This window comes from Chrysoperla carnea, chromosome 3 (genome assembly GCF_905475395.1).
Source record: "Chrysoperla carnea chromosome 3, inChrCarn1.1, whole genome shotgun sequence".
In the NCBI taxonomy this organism is placed as follows: domain Eukaryota; kingdom Metazoa; phylum Arthropoda; class Insecta; order Neuroptera; family Chrysopidae; genus Chrysoperla; species Chrysoperla carnea.
Genome location: NC_058339.1, coordinates 87,210,509 through 87,226,253, shown reverse-complemented (window position 1 = coordinate 87,226,253; position 15,745 = coordinate 87,210,509). Strand labels below are relative to the sequence as shown.

General features: G+C 29.0%; 1 protein-coding gene across 1 annotated transcript; it reads right to left on the bottom strand.

The window, feature by feature from the left end:
- Positions 1-1,122: 1,122 nt before the first annotated feature.
- On the bottom strand, positions 1,123-14,522 carry LOC123296317. Its single transcript, XM_044877778.1, has 14 exons — positions 14,499-14,522; positions 10,076-10,311; positions 9,884-10,012; positions 8,930-9,088; positions 7,036-7,143; positions 6,721-6,968; positions 6,309-6,415; positions 6,109-6,248; positions 5,302-5,404; positions 4,161-4,354; positions 3,923-4,089; positions 3,754-3,862; positions 2,148-2,954; positions 1,123-2,084 (listed from the first exon to the last, which is right to left on the bottom strand). Exons 2-14 carry the CDS (start codon positions 10,305-10,307, stop codon positions 1,123-1,125), a joined length of 3,465 nt encoding a protein of 1,154 aa, XP_044733713.1. The 5' UTR covers positions 10,308-10,311; positions 14,499-14,522.
- Between the last annotated feature and the right edge of the window lie 1,223 nt (positions 14,523-15,745).

Here is a 15,745-nt window from a genome sequence, read left to right as displayed (position 1 = left end):
AAAAATAATAAAAACAATTTGTGATACAAAAAAATAAAAAAAAAATAAAAAGGTAGCTAATTTAACTATATACAATAAATTAATTGTTGTGAGTTTTAATTTGTGGAAGTCCATATTTAGAAATTTCTATATACAATAAAGGTTGTTACCATTTTTGGTCTAAAGTGCACGGTTATGGAGGTATAGCCTAAAACGGTTTTTCTTAAAATGGAGGCACTTCCCCCGCTTATTTTTGTAAGGATTTTGTGCATTTACATTTAATACGTGATACTGAACCTATTTAAATAATAAAATAACTCCTGTAAATGCAGAAAAAAATTTTCTGTAGTCTGAATTATATTGCATGCAGATCGAATTAAATGGTGGCAGGAAATTTTGAGGCTGTATGAGTAAATCAGGTAATCATATACAAATTTATCTTTTGCTATAAGGCCAGTAGCATGTAGCACTAAATGGTGCAAATCAGGATTTTTTGTCATAGAGGAGAGCAAATCAAGAAATTTCGGACTAAAATACAACAATAATTAGGCACACACCCATATTTAATCGGCTAAATGTATGAACCGCCTATGCCAAGGGAAGGGCGGGTGATCACATTTGCCATCCCTTCGGTACGCTCATGGTCAGTAGGTTAAAACATTAAAGTTTATCCTATAAAATGTCCCAGCTTGAGACGCAAACTTGCTATCTTAAAAGAAATTTGCTAGCTTAAAAGAAGACAGTTTTCTTTACTTGGAGTAAGCTTCATTATCTTGCTGGCTTACTAGAGCTAGTTTACTCCAGGTCATTCATTATTAGGTCAGACGTATCCTTCGTGCTAGAGAAATTTATATCTGTTTCGTTCTTTGTTTCTATTTCTATTAAGTTTTTAAGTAGTTCTTACGCCTTTCTGTCATATTTTGTTATTGTTTGACATAAATTATTTTTTTACATGCTAAGTATTATTTTCAGACTAATACAGTTACAAAGTTTTTGGAAATTTTTCGCTAGCAAATTTTGGAATTGCAGTTTTGTAGATTAGAGTTGATAGATAGTGGCTGTATGAATTTACAACACATTACGTTTGAGGCGGATATCCGGTGTGACTCATTTCGGGATAAATCTTACCAAATATCAAAGACACTACAGTTTAGTTGTAACGGAAATAACTTCGTTATTTTTAATACGTTCATTCTGGCTTTGTAATTTTGTAAGAAATACACTATCGCTACGTACGGGTGAATCTGATTTTCGTTCTTTAATGGACTTAAATACGTTACCCATTAGTTTTTTATGTGCTAAAATTGAATCTTCTCGATCATTTAAATCATTTAGCGATCTAATTATGATGGAAACTTTGGATTCTGATTGAACTGACGATCGCGGAGTTTCAGAAACTTCTTTTTGAATTTGGTTAGTTGTTGGTTTTGGTTCTTCGTTTGTTTCGGAAACTTTAGGTACCGAAATTGGTAACAATTTATTGCTATTATTTAATTGTGATGGGTGCTGTGGTCCTTTCGATAATATTTGATTTAATCTCATTCGTATGTCTGACGGTGTTTCTATTTCTGGTTCTTCTTCGCTCACCTCATGTTTTTCTTGTCTAGTTTCATCATTCGATATTGTGCTACTATTTCCAGAATCAATACCACTATCCGGTTTTGCAAATAAAGTTTTTCGCGCACGTAATTGTTGTGCAAGTAAACTTGAACTATTTGGATCATCTATGGCATTTGATGGTTGTTCTGCAGGCTCCTCTTCTGGATTATGATATGGAATAACAGCAATTGTTTTACGTAGAGTTTTTTGTTTTTCTTCTGGATTACGTGGCCCAGTTTTATAAATTAATTCCAATTTATTACGTATATCACTTGGTTTCATACTTTCTTCAGACTCTTCTTCTTCGGTATTGTCATTTGGTTCACCGTTTTTCTCAATATGTTGGATAGTACATAATTTTTTACGTGCTAATATTTCTTTATTAATTTCCGCTAATAGACCACTATTACTTTCAGCTGGTGTACTTAATTTGCGTTCAACTTCTTCGTCATCGTAAATTTCTGGTTTGTATAAACCTTTGTTATGTGGTTTCTCTTGTAATTGTTCTTGGAGTAATTGATTTAATTTTAATGCAAAATCCATGTCAGTTTTTTGATTTTGTGTGATACTTGGTCGCATCATTGATTCGACACGTGAAACATTTGGTGTTTTTGGTATAGTGTCATATAATTTGGAAATATCTTCAACTACATCATCTTCCTCAGCTAATTCTAAGTTCAAATTTTCTATGGGCGGGGGTGGAGGTGGCACTACATGAACGGTTTCCTTTTCTGACTCACTTGTCATAATCTGCACATCGGAATCTTGCCTAGTCTGGTGGCTTTCCTTTTCTGGTTCGATTATCAAATTCTGCACATTTTTAGTGGAATCTTCACGATGAACTAATGCTGAATGTTCAATTGGATCTGTTGTCGATCGGACTGATTCCGTATCAAACGATGTTTTTCGATTTGTCGTTGATAATTCATCAGAATCATCGGATTCATAGGCTAAGACTTTATCTAACATATCTAACACGTACGTGGCGCTACTTGCACGATGTTTTTCACGTTGATATTCTTCGTTCTCGTCGTCATCGATGCTAATTTTATCATAAACAACTTCATTTTCAGTAAATTCTGTTTTCTGAATATCATTTTCTTCAATCATTTCTTCTAATCTACTAATAGTTTCGATTTCTTCGACGTTTTTAATACTTTCAATTCTATCTTCTTCCAATCTTAAATTAATGGCTTTTGATGCGCGTATTGTAGGTGGTGTGTTTTGTTTAGGTAATGGCTCCGCAACTTCAAAGTTGAGTTCATTATCATAAGCAAAATTCATTATACCATTTAAGGTTTTTCGATTTAGTGAAAATGTTGATTTGTTGTCGGAACGCTTATAGATTTTTAAACAGGTGAAATATACACATAAGCCTAGAAAAAATAACAGAAATTTTTGAAAGTTCTTTCTTTTGAAGAAATCATCTCAAGGTTCACAGCAGGAAATTAAACAAAGGAAGTTAAATACATAGTGAATACTGGTCTGTTTATAGCACAGTTCGTTCGTGCAGCATATGTGTGTTTGAGAGAGATATCACACAAACTTCCTTAGGTAATAAAGTTTAAATGTTTAGGATTCCGTGCGAGCTTAGGGTTTTGCACCCGATTACAACTAGAAAAGAGGTGGTGATTTCTGAGCAGATTTTAAACATATCTAAGAACAATCTCAATCAAATTGCCTTTAAAATAAATCAAAATTGATTCTCCCGTTTAGGAGCTGCGATACCACAGACAAATGTGTATATCTGTGTGTCTGTCTGTGGCAGCGTAGCTCTCAAACGGATTAACCGATTTTGATATTTTTTAAAGGCAATTTTATAAAGAGTATTCTTATTAATTTTGCAAGTACGAGTTTAGGGTTCCGTAGCGTCAGATATTTTGTGGCTTTACTAGTGTGCATTAAGTATTAGTTAATGCAACCACTTTCAGGTGTAAGACGAATTTCTACCTTAGTTTAATAAGGAAATAAATATCAGAAATTCAGGCTTCTCAAAATAAACTGCTTACTAAACCGAATATAAGATTGGCACATCCTTATTTAAGGAAGAGATACCTCGATGGCTTTAAAAGGACTATTGGAAGCGTTAAGATTCTATATGTGGATTCATGAGTTTACCAGGACGAAATTTTGAATAAAATTTCTGCTAAATCCCATTTTCTATTTGACACTTACCAATGGCAATCCAAATTCCTAACCCAATCCAAATTTTATATTCTAATTGAAACATAATATAAATATTGATCAATACACTTATGGCTGGACAAATAGGAACCATTGGAACCTAAAATCAATATTTTTTTTATGAATGATTCCAAAAAATTTAACGATTGTTTTTTATTACCTTAAACGATAAATCTCGTTTGTTAGTCGGTTGCACGCTAATTGTCAGTAAAGTAATTATATGTAATAAGATTAATACTGATATTACAACAATAATCCAAATTTGTCCTTCGTAAAGACAATTATCACCAAATACGAGGAATCCATTTAATAATAACGCGAAAATACCTGAAATTCAAGGTTGTATTCAATTTCGAATTTTATTTTGGAATTAAATTTTTTACAAAAGTTTTACTTACAAAAAAATGTGGTATTTATTTGAACAATTAATGTGGTAACCGGCGTTGGAGAGCTCACATTATTTGTATTGAATAGTTGTCCAAAATAATCACTCATTGTTACGTGATCTTCGCTGACAATTAAATTCGATATGGAAGTGGATTTCATTTCTGATGGTAAATATTCTTCTTTTTGGATTCGTCCATCCGTGTATCTGAAAATATTTAATTAAATAGTTTCGAATTTGTACACTTTAAAAGACAAGAATTTTTTATCGGTAATTAAAAGGACAATTATTTATTTAGGTAATATCTTTTTATGGTCTCTAGTACATTTCAAGGAGGGCGTACATCGTAAATGCAGGATTGAAAATAATTATCTTTGTTAAGTATACCATTGACTTTGATACCATTTTGATTGATCAGTCCCACTGACTTGCAACAGTTAGCCATACATTGACTGATCGGTTCGTCGAGCAAGTCTGCGAACCCATGTGGCCAGCTCGTCAGTCTTGCTTTTTGTAAAAAAATATTATAAAAACTATCCAGCATGTGTTATGAGTCAGTCACCTCGGTTATATTTTGTAATAAAAATTGTCTATCTGTATGTCTGTGGCTACGATAACTCAAAAACGAAAATAGATATCAAGCTGAAATTTTATAGCGGGCTCAGGATGTAAAAAGTCAGGCTAAATTCGTAAATGAGCAACGTAGCTCAATTGGGTCTTGGGTCTGTAAGACCCATATTGTAAACTGTTTAAGTATAAAAATGTACTTTATAAAAAATTAAACAACTTTTGTTTGAAACATTTTTTCGTATCTCTGTTTACCCGTGAGGGCGCAAATTAGAATAAATCAAATACTGAGGAAGCGAGAAGACAGATACTCTTATTACTTTGTTTGTAAGAGTGGCTATCTTTCTTTAGTTACATGACCTAAAAAAATTGTGTAATTAACTTTGTCTAGACATGATATTTCTACAATTAACTCAGTCAATTGTTTGTTTTTACTTGTTTTACTATATATTTGTATATTCGTGAAAAAATATGGATGGACTAAGCAGATCTTGCGAACAAAGTAAAAATTCCATGGTAATAAGAAAACTAAGTTTTCGTTAATTTTTGTACTCTAAAATCTATGCAAAAAATACATAAATATGTACCTTAATACTAAAGTTGAAACGGCAACTAATGTAAATGTTAATAATATACATAACGCCAAAATGTTTAATAAAAATTCATTTGAAAAAAATGCTCCCAACAATCCTGAAATAAATATTACAAGTATTATTCTTGAACCGAATAATAATAATGGAAGAGCCAGGCCAAAAAAATTCGTTGAATTTACTAAAGCTGATAATTTGATGATTGGTTACTATAGTTGTGTACACATACATACTGCGGTCAGTCAAGTGAACGATAGAGCGGGGGTCAGATTTATGTTATCGAAACGGTGCAGTCTTATGTGGTACTAAAATGAATTTATTAAAGCTGAAAATTGTTATACAGCTTGTATATAGATAACAGTTATGACAGTCAGTCAGTTAAAAGTTAGAACAGGGCTGGTCAGTCAGCTCTTATTTATGAACAATTTTCAGATTTAATAAATTCATTAAATACCACGGAAATCATAAATGAATCTTATTTATTTATTGTTCAGAAATAAGGGCTAACTGAGACCAGCTCTGTTCTAACACCTAACTGACTGACAATCATAACTGTTATTTATATGCAATATACAATCTGTATAACAATTTTCAGCTTTAGTAAATTCATTTTAGTAGCACGTAAAACTTAACCGTTTCGATAGCATTTATCTGATCCTTGTTCTATCGTTCGCTTGACTGACCGTAGTATGTGTGTGTACACAACTACTATAACCAATTTTCAAACTTTCAGCTTTAGTAAATTCAATGAATTTTTTTTGGCCTGGCTCTTAATCCATAATATTCAGCAAAAGTTTGTTTTACCTGATATTAAAGTCATTAACAATGTACCAACAAATGGTTTTTTATACGTATCAGAATTTCGTCCAAAACATTTGAATAATATAGAATCGTGTACCATTTTGTAAAGAATTTTTGGCATGGCAATCATTATCATATATAGACTAGAAATAAAAAAATTAATTATAATATTTTTAGTTTAAATTGTATAATTAATACCTTACCCAATAATAATTGCAATCATTTGGCAAAAAATCGCAAACCATTTCGCCCAAATTACTTCATTACGAATAAATATTTCTAAAATTATATTTCGAGGATCTTCGTTTACCTAAAAATTTACGATTATTTTCGGTTAGCGCTAAAATTAAAGCTTATAAAAATTATCTAAATATCTGTAGTTATATAATTTACGAAACTGTCCCAAACTAAGAAAGTGGACTGCATCATTTCTGGATTTTAAGATAATGCAGGTTCAATTAGGTTTAAAAAAACTATCAAAGACACTCTGAAAGGTATATTTTCGAATCCTCAAATTCGTTGCCGAGTACACTTTCGGTTCAAATGTACAAATTTCTGAGGTCCATGCAGCAAAATAAAAATTTTTAAAGAATAAAAAAAAATTTTTGAACTTACGTCATAGTTTCGTACAACAAAATACGTCACGAATATTATCAAAGACACGGAAATGGCATTACACAAAAGTGACATGATCATCGGAATAATTGTGGACTTTTGTTGAATATGATCAATAACTAGATCTTTTTGGGCCATAATGATAAATTCAATTGACATAAATACACAAAAACATATTGGAATACTTTTTAAGAAACCAGAAACACCATTTGGAAACCAGCTGTCTAAATCCCATGCTATGTCAAAATCTAAAAAGAAGACAGTTTTTTTACAGAGATAACTTTTTTAGACAAATTTTATATATTTAATGCATACCTTGAGTACATGCAATAATAATTATTATGGTCAAACCCAAAATAATATTTATTATTGCGATAAATTTTTGTAATTTTGGATACCTTGGTATTGGAATTTGAATGAGAACTGAAATGAATATAATATTGATTTTTATTTAAATCGAAAATATTCGATAAGTTAACGGTAGTAAAAAATTATCTGCTGGAAGACGAAACCCTTTCAAATGTACGTTACTGTAATGATGCCTTTTTTGATTTTTGCTTCATCGATTTGGTAACGAGGCATTTGGTTTTTAACACCCTGTATGGTTACGTCTCCTGGTGTAAATTTTTACTACGTCGATCATCGTATTTAGAGCACGATTTCCCATATAGACGAGGAAATTTAACTCAAAAAAACGTCAAAACTGCGAAAATTTATAAAGTAAGATGTATCGAGATGCGGTTTTTTGCATTAGGTTCTAGAAGGTATTTGTAAATTTTGTGATCATTGCAAATTATGGGGATATAATTTTCCTCGTTTGTGCATTAAAAAATGCATTTTTTGTGATGCACTATATTATAAGCAATTGAAAATAAAATTTATATTCCCGTAAAATATACGAATTGGGATGAAAATTCGATGTTTAAAAAATTCCACGGAGTACCTAAAGACCTTGTAATGGTAACGAAACGTAAAGAAATAAAAAAAAAATTTTGAATAAATTTTCTAATTATTGTTATATTATTTTTAATGCACAAACGAGGAAAATGATCTCCCCATAATTTGCAATGTTCACAAAGTTAAAAAAAATTCTAGCGCAGGAGCTGCGTTAGCTAAGCGAACCCCGTCTGAGATTAAAACAACAGATTTTTCTTAAAATCGAATATTGCATTTTTAATTTTTCAAGAATTTTTATTTCCAAAACTAAGCGCCTAGAGAAAAAATCACAGGAGCACTTTTTTGCTTAAAACTGATCAAAAAATACAAAAATATTTATAATTTTGAAAAAATTCAAAATTTTGTACTTTGCGCAAACCAACCCCCGCCATCTCTAGCCTTGTTTATCTGTCGAATTTTCACATTAACGAACTTGATCTTTCAAATATCAAAACCCTTCTTGATACCAAATTTTCTTCAAATCGGAATTAAATTGCGACCGCTAGATAAATATATAAATTTATATTAGTTAGGATTGATGAACATTTGAACGAATTTTTCCAAAATTCCATCATCAGTAGAAAAACAATAGCTCCATTTTTTTCGCCAATTTGCGAATACCTTCTAGAACCTAAAAATCGCAACACGATCCATCTTACTTTATAAATTTTCTCGCTTAATAAGAATGTATATTTCCTCAGAAATTTATGTTTTTGCAACGCTTGTCTTTTTTCAACATTTTGAAAACGTGTCTGCTACACAATTACAGCATTAATATAAAATACTGTAGCTAGATAGAAACCTATTTAATTGTTTAACAAATTGAAATTTTGTAATTTTTTGATACTAGTTTTGTTAGAAAATGATTTTGAGCCTATTTAATTTAATTAATTGAGATTTTTTTTGAATCTGTAAGGCAAAATATATTTAGCTTACAAGATAAATTTTACTCAAGACATACAAACCATAAAATGAAATGGATTTTCATGTGAAATGGATTGTCTTTTTTGAGTTCCAACTTTTAATCGATAAACTCAATTATCGAGTTTCGATAATGATTAAATTTAAAAAAATCATAAAACCTTTGTTTGTGATAATGATAAATATCAGGTAATTACACTAATTAGATATTGAAGTAAAATACACAAATTTTCAATTCGTTTGAAGATTGAAACATTTAACGATTACAACGAATACTGATAAACAATTAGTGAGTCATATATTTATTAATTATGCATATTAAAGAATAAAATTAAAATTTATAAGTACCTACTAGCTAATATTATTGGAATTCCAAGTGCAATAAAATCAATATATGATGAAAAATATTCTATATCAATTGTCAATATTTGTGTTTGAAAGAAATCATATACTTCTCCATTTGTCATTGTATCAATGATAAAAGATATATCACGAGATAAATTTGCAATACCTAAAATCAATAATGAACTATTATTATTAATTAATTAATTTATTTATTTGTTTTATATTTTGTTTATTATTATTATTAACATTTCATTTAATTGTACAAAGTGGTATTTATAAACTGCCACACATTTTGTCGCAAGAAAGGTTTTACTCAAGTTAACTCTCAATTAAACAGTGAAGTGATTGCCTATCATTGTGAACTTTTTTCCCAGTTAAAAAACAATCTAGTCATTATGTGGAAGCGTTAGGAATAGTCAAAGATATGTATTTTTATCTGGATAGTTTTATAAACTATCATTTCCTTGCACTTCCACCATAAAAATATAATTTTTATACCATGTATATATGAAATATACATAGTATATTAAGTTTAGTCCCAAGTTTGTAACGATTAAATATTGATGGTATGAAAAAAATTTTGGTATAGGTGTCCATAGAATCACCTAATTAGTCCATTTTCGGTTGTCCGTCTGTCCGTTTGTCCGCCTGTCTGTCAACACGATAACTCAAAAACGAAAGAGGATATCAAGCTTAAATTTTTACAGCTTGCTCAGGACATAAAAAGTGAGGTCGAGTTCGTAATTGGGTAACAAAGGTCAATTGAGTCTTGGGTCCGTAGGACCCACCTGTAAATCTTTAGAGATAGAACAAAAGTTTAAATGTAAACAAGTGAAAACATCAAGTGCATTTTTTAGCATCTTCTATGTTAGAAATTTTAAACGATTTAAGAACAATTATCCAATTTAATTTTAAACTAATATTTATAGAGGATGAAATGAAATAAAAAAATTATTTTTACCCGTAATAAATTCTAATAACAGTGTCCACCCCACAATAAAGGCTAGCCATTCGCCAAGAGTAACATATGAAAAAATATACGATGAGCCTCCTTGTCGAATCCGTACTCCAAATTCAGCATAACACAGACCTAAAATCCAAAATAAAGTAGTTAATAAAAAAGAATTGGTTTTAAATTTGACTAAATTCTTACTGGATAATATGGCGGCAGCTGCTGCAATAATTATTGAAATAATAACTGATGGTCCTGTATGGTACGATAAATATCCAATTATTGAATAAAATCCTATGCCAAATACACTGTTAATTCCTAATCCAAATAAATCTAAAAATGTGTGCGGTTTGTCATCGGATGAGCTAGTTTCAATTTGCTCTTCTAATACTTTTCTACGCACTAATAATTTCCATATTCGTTTCACGCCCATGTTTCTGAAATTAAAATATGATTTTTGGTAAAACCAATAAATTCGAGAATTTTAATCTTAAGCTTATTTTCAAAATTAATTTTAGCCTTAAATTGATAAAATACTGATTTTTGTTAAATAAAGAATTTGTCCTATTTTTTGAAAACATTAATAAAATAAAGAAAACTGAAAATATTTTTCGTCCTAAAAATATTTTTCACTCAAATTTCAAAAGGGAATTTTTGCTTTTGATCAATTACTTGGTAATTTTTAAGGCCAAAAACTCGGTCAAATTAGATTTAAAAAAAAAAATAGAAGCATTATTTAATATCCCTAAAATTCGTCAACTCTTGACATGTTGGGGCAAATAAAAAGCTAATAAACTTCAACTTATTGGTCACAAAATAAAAAATTTCTAATCCACAAATGCATTTGTGAAATTTACATCCATTTAAATGGTTAGAAACAGGGAAATTCTAATAATTTTTTAGAAAAAAGATTTAAGAATTGCCAAGAGGACATAAAAGAATAAAACGGACTTGATGGTTGCTTAGTTTGGAGAAAATTACGAATATAATTATGTAAGATTTTGATATTTCAATTTGATTTTTTGACTTCATAAAAGAAGATTGATATAATCCTTCTGAATAGAAGTTCGAAAACTGGACAGTTTTTGTAAAACTATAAATACTGTGTCAGAAAAGTAAATCGATAATTTTGCTACGTGAGTGTTTTCTTAACTACCCATTTTTTAATTTTTATTAAAAGGTAAATACATATTTTAATTATGTGGAAAATCTTTTTGATCATTGAAGAAAATTATTTTATCAATGAAAGAACGGGAAATTTACCTAATATAAAAAATTATAATAATTATACTATGTGCAAATTTTTTAATACAATTATACGTTTATATATGGCCTTGATACCTTTTTTTTAAAAGTATAACACAAAATTAAACTTTTTACAAATAAAAGTAAATTGCTCTAATTACATTTCGTAATTAACTGCAAACACTTGTTTAAATAACAACATAAGTATATTATTATTAGCTAGGTATAATGTTATCAAATTTTATGATAAATATTGTAAATGACAATGAATTTTAATGAATCATTATTAATTTATTACAAATTTACCTTAATTTTTCATACTCATATAAATTCGGTAACTTACATTCGTGTAAAAAAATTATATCATTTATGAAAATAAAATATGATATTAAAATATAAAAATTATTATAATATTTATTTAAGGCAGATTATTCATCACTTTTCTTATGTTGAAATGATTGAATTATTTGATAAAATTGAGATAAGATAAAAATAAAAGTATCTTTGAGACTTCTCGCGTCTATCTGGAGGAGACTATAAAAATGACAGTGTTAAATTAAAATTCGGGCTATTTTTTTAGTAAAATGCGGAGATAAGGTGTTTAAAAATTCTTTTTTTATTTTCATTCTCTGACCTTTATTTAGTCGAAAACGTCGCATATTCCCTTGTTTTCTTAGAAAATAAAGTCCTTATTTTTGTTTTGACAAGTTGGAAGGGAAATCAGTAAACCATTTCAGTAAGAAACTTGTAACTTCAAAATTTGGGCTTTTTAATCTTAAAAGGTCTAGAATATGGGAGTAAAATTTTAATTTGTAAGATGTTCGTCATTATGAGTTATTCACAGGAACATTCCAGGAAATTGTGAAGCCGACGAGCTTGCTGGAAATGGCAAATGCTGCCGGGCACAAGCATCAATAAATATCCAGGAGTTCCATTTGCAAACTTCAAGTTGCTCCTCAAAGACGATATCTTAAAAAAGACCAATCTTAGATGGAGGGAGGAACGTACTTGTGGTACTACAATACAGATATGGTCGGTAGGTATGCTGAACGCCTAGGCTTGGCAGTGTATCACTACTACTCCAGGAGCTGTCACAGTGGTGAGGACGAGGAGACAATGTCTCATCTTCTCTGTCACTGCCCAGCTCTTGCACATGAGGAGATGAACTTACTTGAGCAAGCCTGCCTTTGACGACTTCTCCGACCTAAAGTCCGCCGACGTCAAAGCTCAGTACCTCATAGGTGACGTGGAAATCTATGTATTCATTGACTGGCACTATATTTTTCTATTTAAAATTTGAAAATTTACAATAAATATCAAATCAAAATTAAATATTTTGTTAATAAAAGAAGTATAGATTCACATGCAAATGGTTACTGTGCCCAGCGAAGCGGGCGGGAATCAGCTAGTTATTTATGAAACATGATATTTAATACCAAATAATAATATTTAACAAGAATAAATAAAATTTTATTCAGAATTTAGCTACTTAGAAACAATAAATATGTAATAACTTTTAAGCAACCACTTTTTATACAATTTTCTCTGATTTGTGTAATTGATTTTTATTATTTTTGAACCAGACAGTGATATTACGAGATACTGAAAATTTCCTATTTTAAAAATTTTGTATTATTTTATTTTTTCGTATTATTTTTATGGATTTGTTGATTAAAAGTTTTAAAATTTTACTCATAGACTCACGTACCATGTTTTAATATTGACTTAACTACTAGATATCTCGAAAATTATCGATACAGGTCAAAATAATTTAAAGCCTTTTCAATTAGATAGATAAACATGAAGTGGAGACATTTTTTAAATTCTTTTTTTTTTTTTTTAAATTTAGATTTTCTCAAGCATTTTTATAAAAATACTATCAAAGTTTCGAACCGATTACAATTGTATTATTTTTATCTAATTATGTACTATTAAAACAATTAATTATTACAAATTTTTCTTAAAATTTTATAAAAGTAAATATAAGTAGTTTTAATTATTATCTGAAGAATTTTATGATTATTTTATTGACGTATATGAATCAAAATTAAAAATTGATTTTTAGCCTTTAAGCTAATGATTTCCTTAATTGTTACTACCATGAATGTCGTCCTATTAGCCCAGTTGGTTAAGGAGTAACCATTTCCGTCCGCGGTATGCATAGGGTAGCGGGTTCGATTCTCGCCGTCGTAACAAAATTAATATTAGTTAATAGTTAACTATATAATTAATAAATAAATATATGATATATGGACCTTCCTGAAGAAATGGCTCAATAGGTTAAGGTACATACAAATTCTTCATTTTAGCCTTTTTTGATCTAAAATGATTCGTCTATAAGCAGGCAAATATTTTAATACCCCTTACGGTGTTAAATTTATAAATTTATTGACAGTTGCACTATTTGCCATTTGTTTTTACGAATTATTTAGTCATTGACTTTGTTTTAACAGCAAGTAAATACAAATCAACAGCAAGCAAATACGAATTTCGAAAATCGAAAAACTCGATTTCTATAATATCGGCACTCGGACGATGAAGAAATATTTCCGTGTAATCGAACTCATTATTTTAAAATATCAACTTTCCAAACAGTATGGAAAATGAGTTACAGAATTTCCCTGAAGTATGAGTTAGAAGGAGAAAATTGACGTTTGTTTCAATGAATTTGAAATTACTTTTTTGCTTCAAAATTAATTTTAAAATTCTTTCTATTATTTCATTTTTGAGTTATCGCAGAAAAATTTCGTTACCACGCAAATTATCGAGTCAATTTAAAAGTGCTTTTTAAAATTATTTGTAATTGTATTTCATGTTCAACAATTTTAATCCTTAATAAAAATTGAACCTACAATCTTTACACGTAAATCTCATTATATGGAAAATCATTAATGACGTCAAGCAGTCAATATTGCAATCATACACGCGGTTGCAACCGTAGACGGTTCGTTCATATATTTGAACAGTACTATTGTAAATTACTATGGTTTCTTAATATCAATGTATTTTATTAAACGCCTACTGAAATCAACTCAAAGTTTGTTATTATCGTAGCTCTATTTTAAGCTTGTCGGTTCAAAAATTCATTGTACCTACGAAAGTATATGCATTTTTTGGAATCTGGCAGTCAGTTTAACTCAAAAAACAAATAAGTTCTCATATTACATGAAATGTTTGTTATATTTTAATGAGCAATATCAATCGTAAATGGCCAGATGGTTAATGCACAATCACCAAAAATAGGTTTTTTCAATATTCATTATTTATTGGACAAAAATTAAAAATCAATTTTATAATTGTAACGTATTTAATTAAAATTTTGATAAATTTTTGATAACAGTTTAATAAAATTAAAATAATATCATTAGTATATACTTACAATATATATATATATTTTTTATTATATATTAAATTAAATAAATTAAAACACACATAATTAAATTAAAATTTTTTATTATTTTAAATTTAAATATTTAGAAGAATTTAAAAATTTAACTAAACTACACCATAACAAATCGATATACATAATCACATAATAAATTATAAATTCAATCACTGATCCAATAATTTCCATTTAAGTGAAAAAAGGAAAAACAAAATTGAAAACACACTTTTAATTAAAATTATTAAATTAATTCATAATTTTTAATTCCGGGCCTATTTTTAAATAAATTTAGAAAGAATTATAATAATTAAACGAAGGAGCTCATAAGTGTTAGCCTATTGTTTTTCACCTGTGGATCTTTTACGTTTTGTGACTGTTATCAGTGTTTTAAAAAAATTGTAAGAGTGTATTAAATACTTTGGTGATAAGATAATATTTTAAAATAATATAAAATTATTATGTACAGGTATACCTTCTATATCGTATTCTATCCTATAAAAATGTTAAATTAACGTTTGCGCCAAAAATTCGACTTATTTCACTATTCTTGTAGAAATGTCTTTAAATAGGTAGAAAATATCGAAATTAGAACATCGAGTACCCATTTAATTTTACAGGGTCTTTTAAAGTATAACATCAGGACTTCATCTAATACTGGATAAAATCATGACAATTTTTAAATAAAAATATAGCCGGGAAGGGGTCCTTTTCTAGATATAGGAAATTGAAATTTTTAGAATAAAACAGCAAGAGTTGTCGTGGGACACCTGGTAGGAACTATGTATCCGTTTATCAAGTTATGTATATTTAAATGATACATGTGTAGTACATCAAGATATAAAATTGTTTTTGTGTCTTTTTAAGTTTATCGGAAAATTACCAGAAATTAATTTTGTTTTAATTACTGTTTAGAGTAAAATATTTTTTTCAAATTTTATGTCAAAATCCATCTATGAATAGTAATCAGAAATTTTCAAAACCAAAAACCAGAATTAATTATTCAACAAAATAGAATTTAAGCAAAAATCGATTGGATTGAATGGGTTTTGACTTGATGACCTTCCGTACAAGAAACGACTACCGTAATTACAAGACCACAGCCTCGTTGATAATACAATTCATATTTTAAGGTAATAAACTATAACAAAGTGTCAGTCGGGTATTTTTTTGTTTAGCCCCAATAAGGAACACAATTCCACTAATGGATATTATTGTAAATATTGCCAATACGGCTGCTTAGA

What these genes read in the sequence shown, in the direction of transcription:
- LOC123296317 (XM_044877778.1), bottom strand. Translation starts at nt 10,307, where the DNA reads ATGGGCGTGAAACGAATATGGAAATTATTAGTGCGTAGAAAAGTATTA. An exon ending in ATGATTGCAATTATTATTGG is followed by an intron (nt 6,249 to 6,308) that starts GTAAGGTATTAA and finishes TTTTATTTCTAG; the next exon opens with TCTATATATGATAATGATTG. An exon ending in AATAAATACCACATTTTTTT is followed by an intron (nt 4,090 to 4,160) that starts GTAAGTAAAACT and finishes CTTGAATTTCAG; the next exon opens with GTATTTTCGCGTTATTATTA.